The 15,769-nt window shown below is 47.1% G+C and overlaps 1 protein-coding gene, 1 long non-coding RNA gene and 7 other non-coding genes across 9 annotated transcripts; 8 read left to right on the forward strand and 1 right to left on the reverse strand.

Moving 5' to 3' along the window:
• The first annotated feature begins 51 nt into the window (after positions 1-51).
• Positions 52-6,749, forward strand: LOC127387127 (uncharacterized). The gene is made up of 12 exons (XR_007890056.1): positions 52-98; positions 1,306-1,345; positions 1,862-1,902; positions 2,158-2,203; positions 2,573-2,604; positions 3,018-3,110; positions 3,683-3,708; positions 4,179-4,228; positions 5,180-5,231; positions 6,189-6,219; positions 6,423-6,465; positions 6,626-6,749. It is a non-coding gene; the product is annotated as an uncharacterized LOC127387127 (long non-coding RNA).
• LOC127387463 (small nucleolar RNA SNORD74) lies at positions 928-1,006 on the forward strand. The gene has a single exon (XR_007890141.1). It is a non-coding gene; the product is annotated as a small nucleolar RNA SNORD74 (small nucleolar RNA).
• LOC127387467 (small nucleolar RNA SNORD75) lies at positions 1,720-1,786 on the forward strand. The gene has a single exon (XR_007890145.1). It is a non-coding gene; the product is annotated as a small nucleolar RNA SNORD75 (small nucleolar RNA).
• LOC127387450 (small nucleolar RNA SNORD24) lies at positions 2,006-2,087 on the forward strand. Its single transcript, XR_007890128.1, has one exon. It is a non-coding gene; the product is annotated as a small nucleolar RNA SNORD24 (small nucleolar RNA).
• Positions 2,403-2,488, forward strand: LOC127387464 (small nucleolar RNA snR60/Z15/Z230/Z193/J17). The gene has a single exon (XR_007890142.1). It is a non-coding gene; the product is annotated as a small nucleolar RNA snR60/Z15/Z230/Z193/J17 (small nucleolar RNA).
• LOC127387452 (small nucleolar RNA SNORD79) lies at positions 5,024-5,102 on the forward strand. Its single transcript, XR_007890130.1, has one exon. It is a non-coding gene; the product is annotated as a small nucleolar RNA SNORD79 (small nucleolar RNA).
• LOC127387462 (small nucleolar RNA SNORD47) lies at positions 6,271-6,346 on the forward strand. The gene has a single exon (XR_007890140.1). It is a non-coding gene; the product is annotated as a small nucleolar RNA SNORD47 (small nucleolar RNA).
• On the forward strand, positions 6,493-6,570 carry LOC127387451 (small nucleolar RNA SNORD81). Its single transcript, XR_007890129.1, has one exon. It is a non-coding gene; the product is annotated as a small nucleolar RNA SNORD81 (small nucleolar RNA).
• Positions 6,750-7,507: 758 nt separating the features above from the next.
• HEBP2 (heme binding protein 2) lies at positions 7,508-11,170 on the reverse strand. Its single transcript, XM_051625105.1, has 5 exons — positions 11,131-11,170; positions 9,436-9,520; positions 8,918-9,053; positions 8,495-8,660; positions 7,508-7,893 (listed from the first exon to the last, which is right to left on the reverse strand). Exons 2-5 carry the CDS (start codon positions 9,508-9,510, stop codon positions 7,719-7,721), a joined length of 552 nt encoding a protein of 183 aa, XP_051481065.1. The 5' UTR covers positions 9,511-9,520; positions 11,131-11,170; the 3' UTR covers positions 7,508-7,718.
• Positions 11,171-15,769: the final 4,599 nt, after the last annotated feature.

Consider the following 15,769-nt stretch of genomic DNA (forward strand, 5'->3'; position numbering starts at 1 on the left):
CGTGAGCGGCGAGGAGCTATATCAAGGGCCCGCCGGCGCCGCCTCGGCCTTTCCGCTCCGTGTGCGGCGGCGCTGCGGGACCGGGCGCGGCCCTCCCGGTGAGCGGGGGGGGGGGTCTGTCCGTCCCTGGGGGCCCCCGTCGGTTCGGGGGGGCAGTGCGGAGGCGCTGCGGGTGGGCGGTGGCCGCCGCTGAGCGTTGGTAGGGGAGGATGGCGCTGGATTGCGGCGCCGGGCCCGGTCTGCGGCCTAAGCCGTGCTGAGGGGACCGCGCCTCGTGGCGGCCCGGGGAGGGGGGGGGCGCTGGGACCCCGCCGGGTGCGGGTGGGAGTGCGGCCTCGTAGCAGCCTCCGCACGGGCTGGTGGGGGGGAAAGGCCCGTGTGGGCCCCTCGGAGGTGGCGACCCCCGTGGGGCGTTGCCTCGGCAGCCCCCCCGGCCTGGCGCGGGTTTCGTGGGGCAACAACTCGAGAGAGGCCGCTGAGAAGCGGGGGCTGGCCGGGAAGCCCTTCTCTTGCGGGAAATACTCCTGGAAGATGGTGAAGTGCCTGTGGGAGCCGCGGAGATTAGCTTGGCTTTTTTTTTTTTTTTTTTTAATTTTTTCCCTTCTCTAGGCTTTGTAAGAGGGAGTAGTTTTCTCCGGTCTTAGGAAACGGTGTTTTTCTCCGGTGAATGCGAAGTGGTCAAAGTGGGGTCTGTGCGAAATGTAGTTGTGTTAGGGTTGAGGGTTGCCTGCTCCTCTGCGAGTTAATGCGCAGATGCCAGGCTTGGGAGAGCCCTTCGGTTGTGGGGAAGGTGCCCGCTGCAGAACCGCCTCTTACTAAATGAGGGGAGAGAATGTCGCGTGCTCCCGGAGATAATTGGCTTTCTAAGTGTTCTAATTCAACAGCCCATGTTAACGAAGTAGGAGGGTGGCTCGCTTGGAGTTCCGTGTGCCTGCACATGATGAAAACTATGTTGGTAGGGACATCTGAGAGGGTGATGAATACCAACATAATCTGAGCTGGGCATGGAGTGGTGTGGTGTCCTGGCTGGCAGCTCGTGGCTGCTGCACTGACCCGGGCGTGGGACACTGGGATTGAGCTGTAGGAAACAACTCCAGTGTTTCCCCCTGCTGAAAAACACGGGCTTACCTTTGCAGCCTTGTCTCTACAAAGAGCTGGAGGGCAGATGGTGTCAGGGTAGAGGTTTGTTGTAAGGCTCAGGGTGTTTTGAATTTTACTTAGCATTTTTCAATGTGTGAACGTTGTCATTCTTTATTATCGTTGATGATAAGTGGAACAACTAACATATACTCTCTTTATTTTCAGTTTAATATGCATCAACTGCACCCTCAAGGCTTTGAAACAGGTAAGTGCTGCTTCTGAAATATAGAGTTAAAATTGAGAAATAATATGTAGGTGCACTTCCAGTAATTAGCCTGGGGTTTATATCTCAGGAGATTGTAAGAGCAGTGTATGTAATCCAGTCATCCTCTGTGGCATCTCTTCAGGCAGTCCTCACTTTGCTACTGGGAAAAGTCATGTCTTTGTACTGGAAAGTGGATGTGGGGCTCCTGTTGGGTCAGAACGACTGCTCCAGTCTCCAGCCAGACTGCAGTACCACCCTAGCTACCTTTTATCCTTCATCACTGCCCTTTCACCATGCACAGCATGAAATAGTTTGTTGTTTGGACATGTGCCTGGTGCCTGTCTCAGACAGGATTGATGTTAACTAAATCAGAGAGCCTATGATGGTTTCTGTACAAGAGTAGTGGACAGAAGTGATTTCTGAAAACTCTGTGCTGAGGCTTTTTTCTGTCTTTGTGTCACTGTTGGAGGGACTCCCCTGAGTTCTACACGCATCTGAAACTTTTTTCTCTTCCAGATCTGCCACCAGACATGGATACTCGAATGCTACTTCACAAGGTAAAAAAATACTTAAAGAATCAACATAAAATGGTGCTTAGTCTTTTTCTAGGCAGCGTCTTCTGTTCTAACCATGGCAGTAAGCAGGTCTTATTCCCTCTGGTGCCACAATGATGACACTTATTTGCTACTCTTGACCAAGAGGGTGATGAACACTTTTACCACCATAACTTCTCTCTGAGGCACAGCAAGTTAGAATTTTCCCTTGGTGTTCAGACTTATGAATATACTGTTGATAACCTCTTTTCCTTCCAGGTTTTGACTGGTGCATCTGAAAGAGTTGCAGAAGAAACATGATCTGGTGAGAAATGAGTTGTTTGTGCAGTGGTTTCTTCCACAGAACCTCGCAGCAGAGGGGTGGGATGTGCAGAACAGGAGGGAGGGCCACAGACAGCTGATGCTTGCTAGTACTCAAACTATTGAATATTGGCTTTATTTTGAAACTTGCAATGTTTCAAAGCTGTCAGAAGAGGTGGGTGCTTGGCACTGTTCTTCCTGAGCAGATACAGTGATGATGGCATAGTTCAGCAGAGGGTGCTGTGACGAACACCTGAGTTTGGTCTTTCGCTCCTATCTGATGTATCTGGCTCTTGGGATGCCTTGCTAGGAGGTGTGGGCCTGGCCATGAAGGCTGAGGGAGTCTGATGGTTTTTTTCTTACTCTGTTGCAGGCACTGGGAGATAAAGCTGTGAGCTGGGCAAAGTGAGTATCATGTTGCCTCCATCTGTGAGAACTTAGCTTACACCCCAGCTGTGTGAGGAGGCTGTGTGTGATGATGCATAGTTCAGCAGATGGCCCGTGTTGATCACCTCATTACTGTCTGTCACTCCCTGATGCAGTCTCCTGTGCCCTAGGCCAGGTTTGAGAGCACCCATGTGGAAAGTGGAGATGAAGCACTACTTTTCTCTTGGGCCATGGATGTGTTTTGAAAAGTTGCCTCACAGTATCAGTAAAAGGGCTAAACAATTTAGTAGGATGAGTGGGAGGAATGGAGTAGGCTGTGCTGGTGAAATTAAGCACAAATGCAGCAGAATAAATTTGCTCTTTCAGTAACAAAAAAATCTTGGTTGGTCTGGTGTTAGTGCTGCAAGTTCTCAGTGTTCTGTTGCTTGCAGGCTGCCCTAGGCAGAGGATGCCTGTGCCTGCAGTGTGAGATGCTTCTTCACCTGTTACTGATGCTGGTGCAGACAAGTCTTCCCTAATTAAAGGTAACTGAAGGATGTTTTACATGGATGCTATGTTTGGCTGTTCTGGATTTGAGCTGGGAGCTTGCTTTTGGATATTGAGTCTGCACATCCATTTTGTCTCTGGAAAATCTGCAACAAAGGCACTAGCACTCTTTAAGTGCCTTCAGATCCCCTGTGATTCACAGTAACTGGAAATTTCTGGAACCTGCCTGTTAATGACTAAATGGTGAACATGGCAGTACTATGAATTTGGTATCTGAAATGCTTTTCCCAGTGTAGTTCAGCTTGGATGATGACACAGAGTTCATGCCACTGAACTCTACCATTCAGAGGTTTGCTCCTTTCTGCAGTTCCAGCAGTCTGGAGTTGCAGAGTTACCTGCTCAGGGGTGATGGGGAGAGTGCTGGGAGATGGCTTTAGGGCTCCCCTTGTGGAATGGGGTGGGACTGTTGCAGGCTACTGTAGATGATGTTGAATCAGGTCTCTGATCCCCATGAGGACAAAGCTTGACTAAACACTGATACAGTATGTCACTGGAACTCAGACAGAAACTTTGTGCTGGACCCTACCTAATGGCAACTTCTCCTTTGCAGGCTTCGAGAATGCTTCTCGTTGTGATGTAAGTCCTTGTTTTAATTTTGCAAGTATTAGCATTAAAAATACGGCTAGAAGGTGAAGTATTTGGTGCATATAAGCTGCAGGGGAGGTTGCAGGGGCAGTTGGTTTGGCTGCTGCTTGCATCTTGGCCTGAACAGGAGGATGTGTCAGGACATCCTGTTCAGGACGGAACTGTTGGGTAAAGCCCAGCCTGGACAGGCTGACTTGTGCTGAACTCTGAGTGCCTGTGAGCTCAGCCAGTTGCTCCAATAGCACGATTCACTCATATGCCCCCTTCACTGTAGCAACCTTAGCCTAAAGCAGATAGCTGTCCAGTGACTGACCACATGAGCTGCCTGTGTGATGAGATTTGACTGCCTTGACTTCAACCGTGGAGGTCTGCAATTAGCTCTATCTGACTTCAGGCACCTGGCTAGAGGTCATCCTCCTGTGCTTGCTTGAGTGCTGTCCTGATGCTTTGCTTTGTTCTAGGGCTGGTGTGATGGGGCTATGAAGTGATGCAGCTGGTGCTACCAGCAAAAGTAAGTGCCCAGCAAATGCAGATGACTGGTCAGAGCAGCCTGGTGGGGGAGTTGCTGGTCCATAATGCCAGCACAGCTGCAGCAGTTGACAAGAAGGTTCCTTGAGGATTTTCTTAAATCTACCAGTAGATCATGGGTTACCAGCAGCTTGCAGCCTTCATTCACTTGAGGTGCTAGGGACTGAATTTCATACCTAGTGACTGAAGATCATTAGAAGACATGGCAGTAATTGTAACAGTAATGGACAAAGGAGTTTCTAGAGCTTAATAAGCTCTAGAGTAACATCAGCATTGAACTGACTTTATTTTCTTGTGCATGTCCTAGATTTGAGAATGGAGAACTGCTGCTTACTTTGTGAGAGATGCTTCTTATTTTGTAAACTGCTTGCTTCTCACTTGCCCTCTTTTTTTTTTTTTACAACTTGAAAATGTTAATTGTTTTCTGTAACTGAAAACAAATGGCATGGAGTAGTTGAAATAAGTAACTGTTAAGGACTGATTGAGTTTCTAGTTGATTAGAAAGAATATAGGGCAACCTGTCAGTGCAGAGCTTATCCTGGCCAAACTCAGAAGAATAACTTTGCACTTCTAACTTGTGGCTGGTTAAATTTAAGGGCTTTGGCAAGGAGCAGCACTGACTGTTAAAGTTACATGGTAAATGGTTTTAGTGACTAGAATTAAAGCTTTTATGTGATGTAAATGAAGATGTGGTTGGGGCTATGGTCTGAAAGGCTCAGGAGGTCAGCTCCTCTTAGGAGAAGCAAAAATAACAAAGCATTAAGTGTTTCTAAGCATGTACTGTTTGTGATGATTAATTCTAATCAATGGGAATCTCTCTGAAAGAGGCTGAGGAGGATTCTTGCACTGAAACAGTACCCACATTCAGACTAACTCTTTAACTCAGGATAAAATGCCAAGGAGAAGAGTATTAATAAAATTTCATTTGTTACAGAATGAAGCTTGTGGGGAGTTTGTGTGACAAAGAAGACTAACTTGTGTCTGAGGTGAGTGTAGGGTATATGAGGTTTGATAATTGTTGAAATACTGTCTTTGTACTAAATGCTAAGATGTTGGTGTATAAAATTAGTCCTGTAATCTGATTAGTTTTCCCCTTACTGTATTCTGATTCTCCTACTCAGCTACTGTGGGAAGGAACATGATGTGCTTAAAGCAATAATGCACTTTGTAGCTCTGAGTTAGGAAGGGCTCTTTCTGAGCATATACCCTGACAAGCTCCTGAACTGTTGTCAGCAGTGAAGTTCTGTTTGTAGCAGCAGCAGATCTGGTCTCAGGGACTCTAAAACCTGGGATTTTATTGCTTGATGACCTCACACAGTCGAAATAGTAAAGGAGCTGAATCAGTGGAAGCCACTTAGCCAATAGTGTTCATAAAGCAGTACAGCAGAATGCACAGCAGCAAACAGCTGTCATCACTTAGTCTGGTGTGTCTGGCTGTCCTGTGAACTGGCACTAACACTGCACTCCTGAAGTAAACAGAAGAAAACAAAACATTGGCTCTCTATGCTGTGGTTGTCACTGTTCAGTGATTTTTGCTAGTCTTGGCACATTAACTGTTAACAAATTTAAGCTCAAGTTCTAGATGATTGCTGTACAAACTTCTTTCTTCCAATGGACTGGTTCTCTCTTTCAAGGATAGGCTTTCAGGATTTCTATGGGACTTGTATTTTAGGTGTCACTCACTCAGTGTAACTTTCTGTTGGGGAGGGACAGTATCACAAAGCAAGGAGTAGCTTCAGACCTTTCCTCGATTCTTCCAGTGAGAGTAATTCTGTATTTCCAGCTTGGTTAGGATTTGTAAGCTTTGTATATCCTGTTTGGGTGTTGCAGGTCTGAAACCTAGCCTCCTTGTTGGTAAAATTAGTTTGCTGACTAGAACTTCAGAGACAAAAAATTAAAATTGCATGTTATGTTGTTATCCTGAAACATCCTCTCTTTTTCAGGAGAGGACTGTGCTGTCTGCAGCCTCACTAGGTAAGACCATACAGCAGGTGACTCCCCTTAAAAACTTCTGGGAATAGCTGTAGCCACTGATGAAAATTGATTCTGCCAAATGAATTACTGTGATATCACCACTTCCGTTCCACTTTTCTCTGAGGCTGCAAAGCTGCTGTGGAGCTTTTAGCTGTTGTGGTACTGCAGGTATGTTAATTGTGTGTGTTTTTTTTTTTGTTTAGGTGAGGAGGCAACTTTGAAATGGCTGCAAGAAGAACCAAGGAGGTGAGTGCAATAAAGAAATTTATTTGTTGGAACAAATGATGATAAAACCTTAGCTTGAACTCTCTCTCTGAACAGAGATGAAAATCTAAGGTCTGAATTGTTCCCAGAAAGCTTGTGTTGGTTCGGTGCCTTCTCATGTTTCTTATGTCTGTCTTAATAGGTGGAAGATTGCAGAATAATGGGTTACACTTGCATGAACAGCATTAAAAAAGCCAAGGTGTTTTTACCACACTGAAGATATTTGCCTGATAGTGAGTGGAACCAATAAAAATTTGTGAACTCTGGCTGTTGCTGTGAGCTGCTTTCTGACTGGTACAGCTTCCTCTAAAATGCCTCTAGGCTACTTCATGAGGGCTTTAAATGCTTCACTTCAGAGCAGGGACTCAGCTAGTTGAAATGCTAGTCCTGCAAGTGTCTTCACTTAAGTATCAGATACTGCTAGTGTGCAGACTGCACTTGACCTGACCAATACCAAGATTTGTCCAAAGCTAAATAATTTAAGTAGTAATTAGTGTTCTGTAGGTGAGAGCTAAACACTACTCCTTGTGCCTTTGCTCCTAAAGTTACAGGCTGCTGACAAGTCTGGCATTACATGACAGGTGCAGATGATGTGCACAGAATAAGCTTGGACACTGTTAACCCTTTTCCACTGGACCTGTAGTCTTAAGTTGGTTGCTGGCATTAGTTTGGAGCATCTAGCCTACATGAGGAAAGAAAAAATAAAATCTGGAGAAGTGAGGGATTTTGGTAGTATTTTTAAAAAGTTCCTGCCTATGAAGCACCAGGGCCTGCTAAGGTGTTGCTGCTTCCCAGAACTCATTAGTTGTAAATTTCTTAGTTTCCCCAATCTTTGTTGTCTCCAGAGGGATATCAACATGGGCAAAGTCAGCTCAATGAAGAACTCATTCTTCATAAGACTTGAGCTATTGCTGTAGCACTTCTAATGAGAAGTAAAGCTAGAAATCCAAACTGTTGGTAGGAATATTTTCAAACTATTAGTGTTCCCTAGAACCTTTTCAATAAGAGGAATAGGTTTGTTGTGTCTTCCACTCCAGCTGGCATGATACACTTGAATTTAAATTACATCTTTTAGAAAGAGCTGGAATCTTTTTAGCCAGGATAGTATTTCATACTAGAGAAAGTGAATTAGTCATGATCTGTGTCCATATGTACTCTTCTGCACTAAAGCAAAAGCCATTAATGTGTTTTCATCCAGAGCTGATTAGTAGCCTCTTAATATTGCCCCCACCATGTTACTTTTTAAAATACCACACTTCATTGTGCCTGTTGAAGAGCTTGAAGGGACTGTCATAGCCTGCAGTATAGAAGAAGTCTTCATGAAATGGTTGGCCTCGGTTTCTTAAGATTCTGGCCAAGACTTCAGCTTCCTCAGCATATTTCTCTGGGGAGGCAAATCCACCAAAGGACCTGGGAGAAGTGAAAAGAGATGGGGGTTTTTGTTAAGCATTTAAGCCCCTGCTTTTTATTTTGATAGATACTTCAGGCTTGCAAAGCATCCAGTGAGCAGTTTCTGGTGCAGATCAACTATGTAGAACCAGCTGTCAGGGAGTGTATGTAAAATAATTGATTTGCAATTCTGAGAGCATTAGCTGAGATAGAATTTTGCCTGTGGCTTTAATACATGCAGGGGAGAGGGCAAGGGTAGCTTTGGGTGCTTTTCCTACAATAAAGAACTGGAATGCAGGTTCTATGGGAATTTGTGACTAAGTAAAAGGGGCTGGAAGAGTGACTTGGGTGTTCTGAAGCACAGAATGTGCCCAAGAGAGGAGGATTCTGTAGGCTGTATTTCCATAAAACCCCCTTGGGTGTGATATTCAAGAGTTTGCTGAAAAGGAAGTGGTTCAAAACTTGGTTATTTTTCTTTGTTTACACCCCAGCACAAGAAGTATTCAAAATGCTCAGGTTTTGTCAATCAAGGCTTTGAACAGCAGGATGTATCTAAGTGAAAAACCAGCTGTAAGCTCCTGCTAGATGGACCCCTCCCAGTAGCTGTGCTGATGCTGCTTACCTGACAAAGATGGCAGCTGCCTTCCGCTCCTCAATGAACACCTCTGAGTCCGTGGGCTGGGGTGGGGAGTCCTGGTGTTCAAATGGCAGAAAGAAGGAGATCTTGAAGTCTGTGCAGCCAGATTTTATCAGGCAGGTCACTGGCACAGTCATATCAATCTTCATTTCTAGAGAAGAGGAGGGGAAAAGAATTCTAAGCTGCAAGCAAAGGCAGTGCCTGGATGATGTAGTAAAGGGTGATGCAGAATTAGCCTAAAGGCAGAAACCAAAGCAGCCTCAGGTACAATGTCCTGGTGGAGTCATGAGGGTGTTAGACCAAGAAGGGGAACCTGCGGTGTCCCACAGCTGTAATTACAGCTGCTTTATGCTGTAATGTTTCATGTCCCATTTGTGCTTCTTGCTGTGTGAAACCAGCACATTGTACCTTTCTCGTTCTTCCCCTGGATGTAGTGGAAGAGCTTCCAGAAGCCCTGGCGTGTTGCCTCCTTTTGGGTCTCTCCTCTGATGACTGTGCTGACCCACTTGGCTGTCTCGTACTGCCGCAGCTCGTAATCCTTGGCCTGGAAGGCAGCAAAAGTTGCAGGAACCATGAGGTGAATACCAAAGTGACCTGAATAGCTGCTCCTTCCAACTCTGCAATCCAGTACTCTGTGTGTGTGTATATATACACGTATATAATCAGGTAGTGCTGGGTTGCTGCAGACTTTAGTCGTATGTACCCCAAATGTCAAACTGGTGCCTCCCTTACTTAACCGTGCTGTTCTGCCTTGGGCTTAGCTCCTCAGAGCTCGAGTAGGTGTCCCTCTTTGCAATTGGGTGTGAATGGTGTCTATACTAACACTTCTCGGCTCCTCAGTGGTCATCAGACAAATCCAGATCCACCCTTGGCTCTGCCCCACCCTGACTGCACAGAGCTCTGTTCCCCTGGACTTCAGTGCCTACCGTTGTCTCTGCTGAGCTCCACCGAGGGGACTGCAGATCCAGGGACAGAAAGGTTTGCTTGAAGGATTTGATCATCTTGCCAGAGCTGAAAGGCAGACACAATTCACTGGCCTCTCTTCAACCAGTATGTACATTTACAGGTGTGTGTTTTATGGTCCAATACCAGGCAGATTGTAGTGCATAACCTACATCCCAAGGAAGTCCCTGCTTTCTGTTGCATGATGATGTCCTTTGCACTTCATGTTTGAAAGACAGCATATAGTTAATTCAGGACCTGTCTTGGTACTTGGATCATATTACATTGTCTTGTCAGAGCATAACTTGTGTGTTTCTTGGGTAACAGAACAAACTGGTTATTTTTTTCTCCACCTCCTCAGTTGTTTATAGCTGCCTACACAAGAAGCCAGTGCTCTGCCACTCATGCCTCTATTTTTTCATGGGCTTTTAGTATTAAAAGGTGCTCTGATGATATTCTCAGGATGTCCTGCCTCCAGCGGTGAAGCCTTTAAGATATGCCAAGGTGTGCCATCTTTAACATGACCTTTGTGAATGGCTCTTTTTGTACATCAGGACCTTTCTTGTGCTGCCTCTTTCTCTTATGACATGTAGGCTACTGTTGAGTACTTTAATCCACTTATGTATGTATCTTGGGTTAGATCTTGCTACAAGTACTTTTTTTTTGAGATCTGTAAGTTTGAAAAGCTTTTATCAAAATAAACAAAAAAAACCCAAAAAAACAACACCCAAAAACCCCCTACTGGCACTGATTTAACTTAAAATAAGTAGTGCACTGACCACTCAGGTGCTGAGTTTTTTTCTAGCAGCACTTTCAGTTGTCTCCCTAGAGCCAGGCAAGATCAGAGAACCATGTAGCAGGAGACTGGTGCCAGCAGTTAAAAGCAAGCGCTGTCCCCATCCCTGTCCCAGCCTGGAGATGCAACATCTTCAGCAGTCTGTACCAGCTGATGGGTCACCAGGGACTGCGGCATGGTCCCAGGCTGGACAGTCATACTCTTAATACACTTTTTGTCAATAGTATTTACAAATTAACAAAGTAGAGCAATAAAGCGGGAACAAAGTAGTTGTATTTGAACCAATGTGAGCAATTACACTGAAGCTTTCTACAATATTTTAGCCATTGCCATTTCAAAGGCAGAGATGATGCTGTTTTGCTGTCACTTTGTTTATCCTAGCAAGCACGTTCCTACTCTTCATGTTCTCCCTGGATGTGTTAGAAAGCAGGGAGTAGACATTGATCCATTGCAACCCATGCTGCCTTGTCAAACCCAGCTCCTCCACAGCACCTTTCCAGCTGCTGGTTAGAGCTCTCCCAGCTCTGTCTTCTCTAACTTCGTGGCCAATACTGTCAGTGACTGCACGTACAAAATGTTTTTGAATTATATAAAATGACGCTTGGGGGAGGAGGGTGGTAGCCAAACTGAGAAGAATCCTCCAAATGTTTACAGTTGAACTAATTTTTAGATTTACAGGAAAGCTTAGGTTTGCCCCTCCCATGTGTCCATGTAAGTATGACTGTAGGGTAATGATGCAGCTGTTAAAAGATGGGCCAAAGGAGCAGAGGACAGCAGGAGCCTCCACAGGTTACTCTGGTGCCACGAGTAAGCGTAGACAGAACAAAGGAATTCCACAAATCACTCATTGCATTAAGGACATGGAAAAGGTGGGCATACTTACGTTTTAAGCTGTCCCCCTCCTAGCTGCTGCAGTCTGTCCCCCCGAGGCTGCACATAGTCACAAGGAGCTGCATGTCTGTTTATTTTAGTCAGTCAGGCCCCGCCCGTGCCCCTGCCCTACTGGAGGGAGATGCTGTTATGAAAAGCGGGTGGTTGTTGCCTTCTCCTCCTCTGGGTCCCATTGGAGTGCTCCCACACCAATGGCCCAAGCCCCACCTACTATGCACGAGGCAACATTGGGTCCAGTGTGTGATCTGGCTCCATAAACAGTTTCGCGCCCTTGTGTAACTTCCCCTGGTTTGCACTGCTTTGTGCCTACTTATGTCAGGGTCAGTGGCAGGTTTTGTGCTCTCAGGAGGAAGAACTTCACATAAATAATGTTTTCCCCCAGACCAGGATTACATGAGAGTGATGGTACAGAATGACAGCTTTTCCTTTTTACCCCTGGGGTAAGATGGTAGGTAGAAATCTGGCTGCAAATGAAGCTGAAACCATCCTCGCAAGATTTCTGCTGGCATGTTATGAAAGACAGTGTTCTACAATGCCTGTCTGTTTTGAATGGTATTTGAGGCTAATCAACCCCCTTAGCCCTTGGATATCTGCACAAAGGGGTTATACAAAGCTACTGTTAAATTCTGTCCTGCTTATAATGCACAAAGTGAAGCTGGACTCTTCATTTAACCAGCTGCAGCTCCAGACATATTTAGGTACCAGCACAATGGAGCAGATTAAATTTCACAGTTAGGATTCTGAGAACACCTCCCATCTTTGTCATGGTTTGTGCAAATTCCTCGCAGCCAAATTCAGCTAAGCTCTCTGGGGCATTTGAAATCAATTGCTGGGAATGACTTTAAACAGGAAGCACACTTTGTTTGCAGAGAACCTCATCAGGATGCTGTGTGTTATGTACCTGTTCCAAAAGGGGGAATAAACCCCAGAACCAAGCCAAGGAGCAATTGCAAACGTATCTCTAAAGCCACAGAAGTGGAGTGGTGTCAAGAGTGGTTTGCTAATGGAGCCTGTTGGAACATGCTGAGGCCTGAAATGCAGAACCAGTTCTCTGCATGCTTTGTACTTTATGTTTTACAGAGTTAACTTTCTCTGACTTACAGCCATGTTCTGCTTGGGTCGAACAGGAAAATCAGCAGGGCAGTTTGCAGAAGCAGGAGCTGCTACTTCCATGCTCTTTGCTCAGGAGCTGCAGGCATGCAGAGGCACTTGCTTGGGGGAGGTTGGCTGTTCCATTATTCTGTCACCTTAACATTCCAGTGAAATATGTACTAGTAATTATTTTCTCCAGAGTAGAGAAGGCCAGGTAATACTACACCCAGCCATGACAGTTTGGCATATCTCAACAAATCTACCCCACAAGTCACAAGCACAGAGAGGTGTTGCCTTGAAAGGGATGCGATTAATTTGTAGATAAACACAAATCTCTCTGAATTCTCCTTTTGTTTCTGAAGCAGAGACCCAGAACAAATCCCCAGTCAGTTTGTCTGTGTCCAGCTGACGTTTCTGTCCTGACAAAGAGCTGACTGTTCTGGCAGAGTAGCCTGAGGCTGGAGAACAATCATCAGTGTTTTCCCAAGAGGTTGTTTTCCAGCACTCTTGTTTTTCACATATACTTTGAGAGAAGATGCCAACAGCTGGAAGAGAGCAGGACAGGCATGAGGGCATGTATCCTGTACATAACTATATATGTGCACCTGTCCCCTATAGAATTAGGGGGATGGAGAAGGGATTATGATGGAAGCCGACAGTCTGACTGGGGCCTGCAAATAGGGGAAAGTCTGAGTATGTTGTTTGCAGGAAAATAACGTGAAAGAACAAACTGCTTTAGCACAGTGAGGTCCCAGTCGTTTGGAGAATGTCTAAGGCAGGGGAGTTGGGCAGCATGCATGTTCTGCTGGCTTGCCTGGCTATGGCATGAAGAGGAGCGAAGCCAGGCTGTAATAACTGCTCTACTGCTCGTAGAAACACCAGCCCCTCCTTGTGTACGTCTTACGGAGAGTTGCCATCCGTGTACAAACTAAACAGGTAGTAACTAAGTCCATGGTAGCCTGTGACACCTGTTTAACATCACGCATGCATATATGTCTGGGGCTTGGCTGGTACTTATTGGAATAGCTGACAAAGCAGTGTTTTTCTGTACTATTGTCTTAAACTCCAGCAGCAAAGGGGAGGGCACAAGCGTGTAAAGCACAGGGTTTCTAGTTGAACTTCACCATTTGCAGCAGGCACTGCTGCGTGGAATATTGAGATGAACTTGTTTCAGGCTCCAGCTTCTGTATGGGCAAAGCTTGTGAGATGGCTGCTGGTGGGTTCCGTTTTTCCTTGCTACAAACCCTGTCTGTAACAATCCTGGACGAGACCTTAAGTGACATGCCATTGGGCCGTGGAGCTCGCATGTGCTCTGTGCCAGTGTTTCAGCAGCTGCTGTCAAATTTGAGTGGGAAAAATAAAAAAAACCCTAACCCAAAAAACAACAAACCCCAAACACACACACACACCCCGACCCCAACCACTTAGAAAGGTTAAAATGCTTGTGGGAATTTATAATCAGGAGAATCTGAACGCATGAGCTCCCAGTCAGGTTCTCAAAGCTGCACTGTGAACGTTGGGCAGGCGGAGGAGCTGAGGCTGCCTGCAGCTGCAGCGTCCTGTGCAGCGACAGGAAAGTAAGTGCCTTCCTACTCACACTGAAGGGAGCAGGGAAGTGTCCGTGGTGCCAGAGCTCAGAGGGTAACAAGGGCACCATGGAAACAACAGCAAAAATAAACTGCCATTAAAAAGAACAAAAAGTACAGGAATAAAGATGGGGGGTTATAGATTTGAGTGTTTTTTCTGTGAGAAAAAGAAATAACCACGAATGTCAAAACTTACATAAAATAACGCCATGAGGGGATTTCAAATAGGGAGGTTACGAACACCCTTTTGTTGCCATGTGCCAACCCAGAGGATTTAAATATCTATTCAGAGCTTGTTGTTCAAATGACTGATGAGCTGAGGTGGGTTCACTACTCACACCAAAGGCCCTCTGAGTTTCCTCCAGGCTTTTTTGTTGTTGCTGTGTTAACACTTCCAGCATTTTCTACACTGACTTCCCTACACTTGCACACGGTTGTGACGTCTGGATTTTCCTAATTCTCAGGCTGCCCTGAGTGCAGTTCTGGTTGGGCACAATTAAACTATAGTTTTGCTTCTGATTCTCTCTGCAATAAATGTACCCAGATGCAATTTTCTTGCAAACACAGGCCCAAGTCTGTTTCTGGAAAAAAGTGCTCGAGCCCAAATGATGAGTTGAAAAGATACAGCACCTCTCAGTAAAAAGAACATGAAACACGGTGGGTTTGTATCAAGGTACAGGCATCTCATTCAGGCAGATGGGAATAAGGTCACACAGGAGTTCACTGGAAAAACCCCTGGCACAAATCTGTGGTGTTGCTGCCTTTGCCTTTTTTAATTGTTTCCAACAGTGGCTTCAGTGATAACCTCACGCAGCACAGCGCTCTCCACGCTGAACCACGGGGCGGGTTTCCCTGTTTTCTCCCCGTCCCGCTCCTTTCCCGCCCCGCTCTGCCCGGGTGGGGCAGCCGGTGTGTGCCTGTGGGAGGGGAGCGGGAAGAGCGTGAGGGGAAGGGAGCGGGAAGAGCGTGAGGGGAAGGAGCGGGAAGAGCATGAGGGGAAAGGAGCGGGAAGAGCGTGAGGGGAAAGGAGCGGGAAGAGCGTGAGGGGAAAGGAGCGGGAAGAGCGTGAGGGGAAGGAGGGGGAAGAGCGTGAGGGGAAAGGAGCGGGAAGAGCGTGAGGGGAAGGGAGTGGGAAGAGCGTGAGGGGAAAGGAGCGGGAAGAGCGTGAGGGGAAGGGAGCGGGAAGAGCGTGAGGGGAAAGGAGCGGGAAGAGCGTGAGGGGAAGGGAGCGGGAAGAGCGTGAGGGGAAAGGAGCGGGAAGAGCGTGAGGGGAAGGGAGCGGGAAGAGCGTGAGGGGAAAGGAGCGGGAAGAGCGTGAGGGGAAGGGAGCGGGAAGAGCGTGAGGGGAAAGGAGCGGGAAGAGCGTGAGGGGAAGGGAACGGGAAGAGCGTGAGGGGAAAGGAGCGGGAAGAGCGTGAGGGGAAGGGAGCGGGAAGAGCGTGAGGGGAAAGGAGCGGGAAGAGCGTGAGGGGAAGGGAGCGGGAAGAGCGTGAGGGGAAAGGAGCGGGAAGAGCGTGAGGGGAAGGGAGCGGGAAGAGCGTGAGGGAAAAGGAGCGGGAAGAGCGTGAGGGGAAGGGAGCGGAAAGAGCGTGAGGGGAAAGGAGCGGGAAGAGCGTGAGGGGAAAGGGGAGCGGGAAGAGCGTGAGGGGAAGGAGCGGGAAGAGCGTGAGGGGAAAGGAGCGGGAAGAGCGTGAGGGGAAAGGGAACGGGAAGAGCGTGAGGGAAAAGGAGCGGGAAGAGCGTGAGGGGAAAGGGAACGGGAAGAGCGTGAGGGAAAAGGAGCGGGAAGAGCGTAAAGGGAAGGGAGCGGAAAGAGCGTGAGGGAAAGGGGAGCGGAAAGAGCGTGAGGGGAAGGGAGCGGGAAGAGCGTGAGGGGAAGGGAGCGGGAAGAGCGTGAGGGGAAAGGAGCGGGAAGAGCGTGAGGGGAAGGGAGCGGGAAGAGCGTGAGGGGAA

This window comes from Apus apus, chromosome 7 (genome assembly GCF_020740795.1).
Source record: "Apus apus isolate bApuApu2 chromosome 7, bApuApu2.pri.cur, whole genome shotgun sequence".
Taxonomy (NCBI): domain Eukaryota; kingdom Metazoa; phylum Chordata; class Aves; order Apodiformes; family Apodidae; genus Apus; species Apus apus.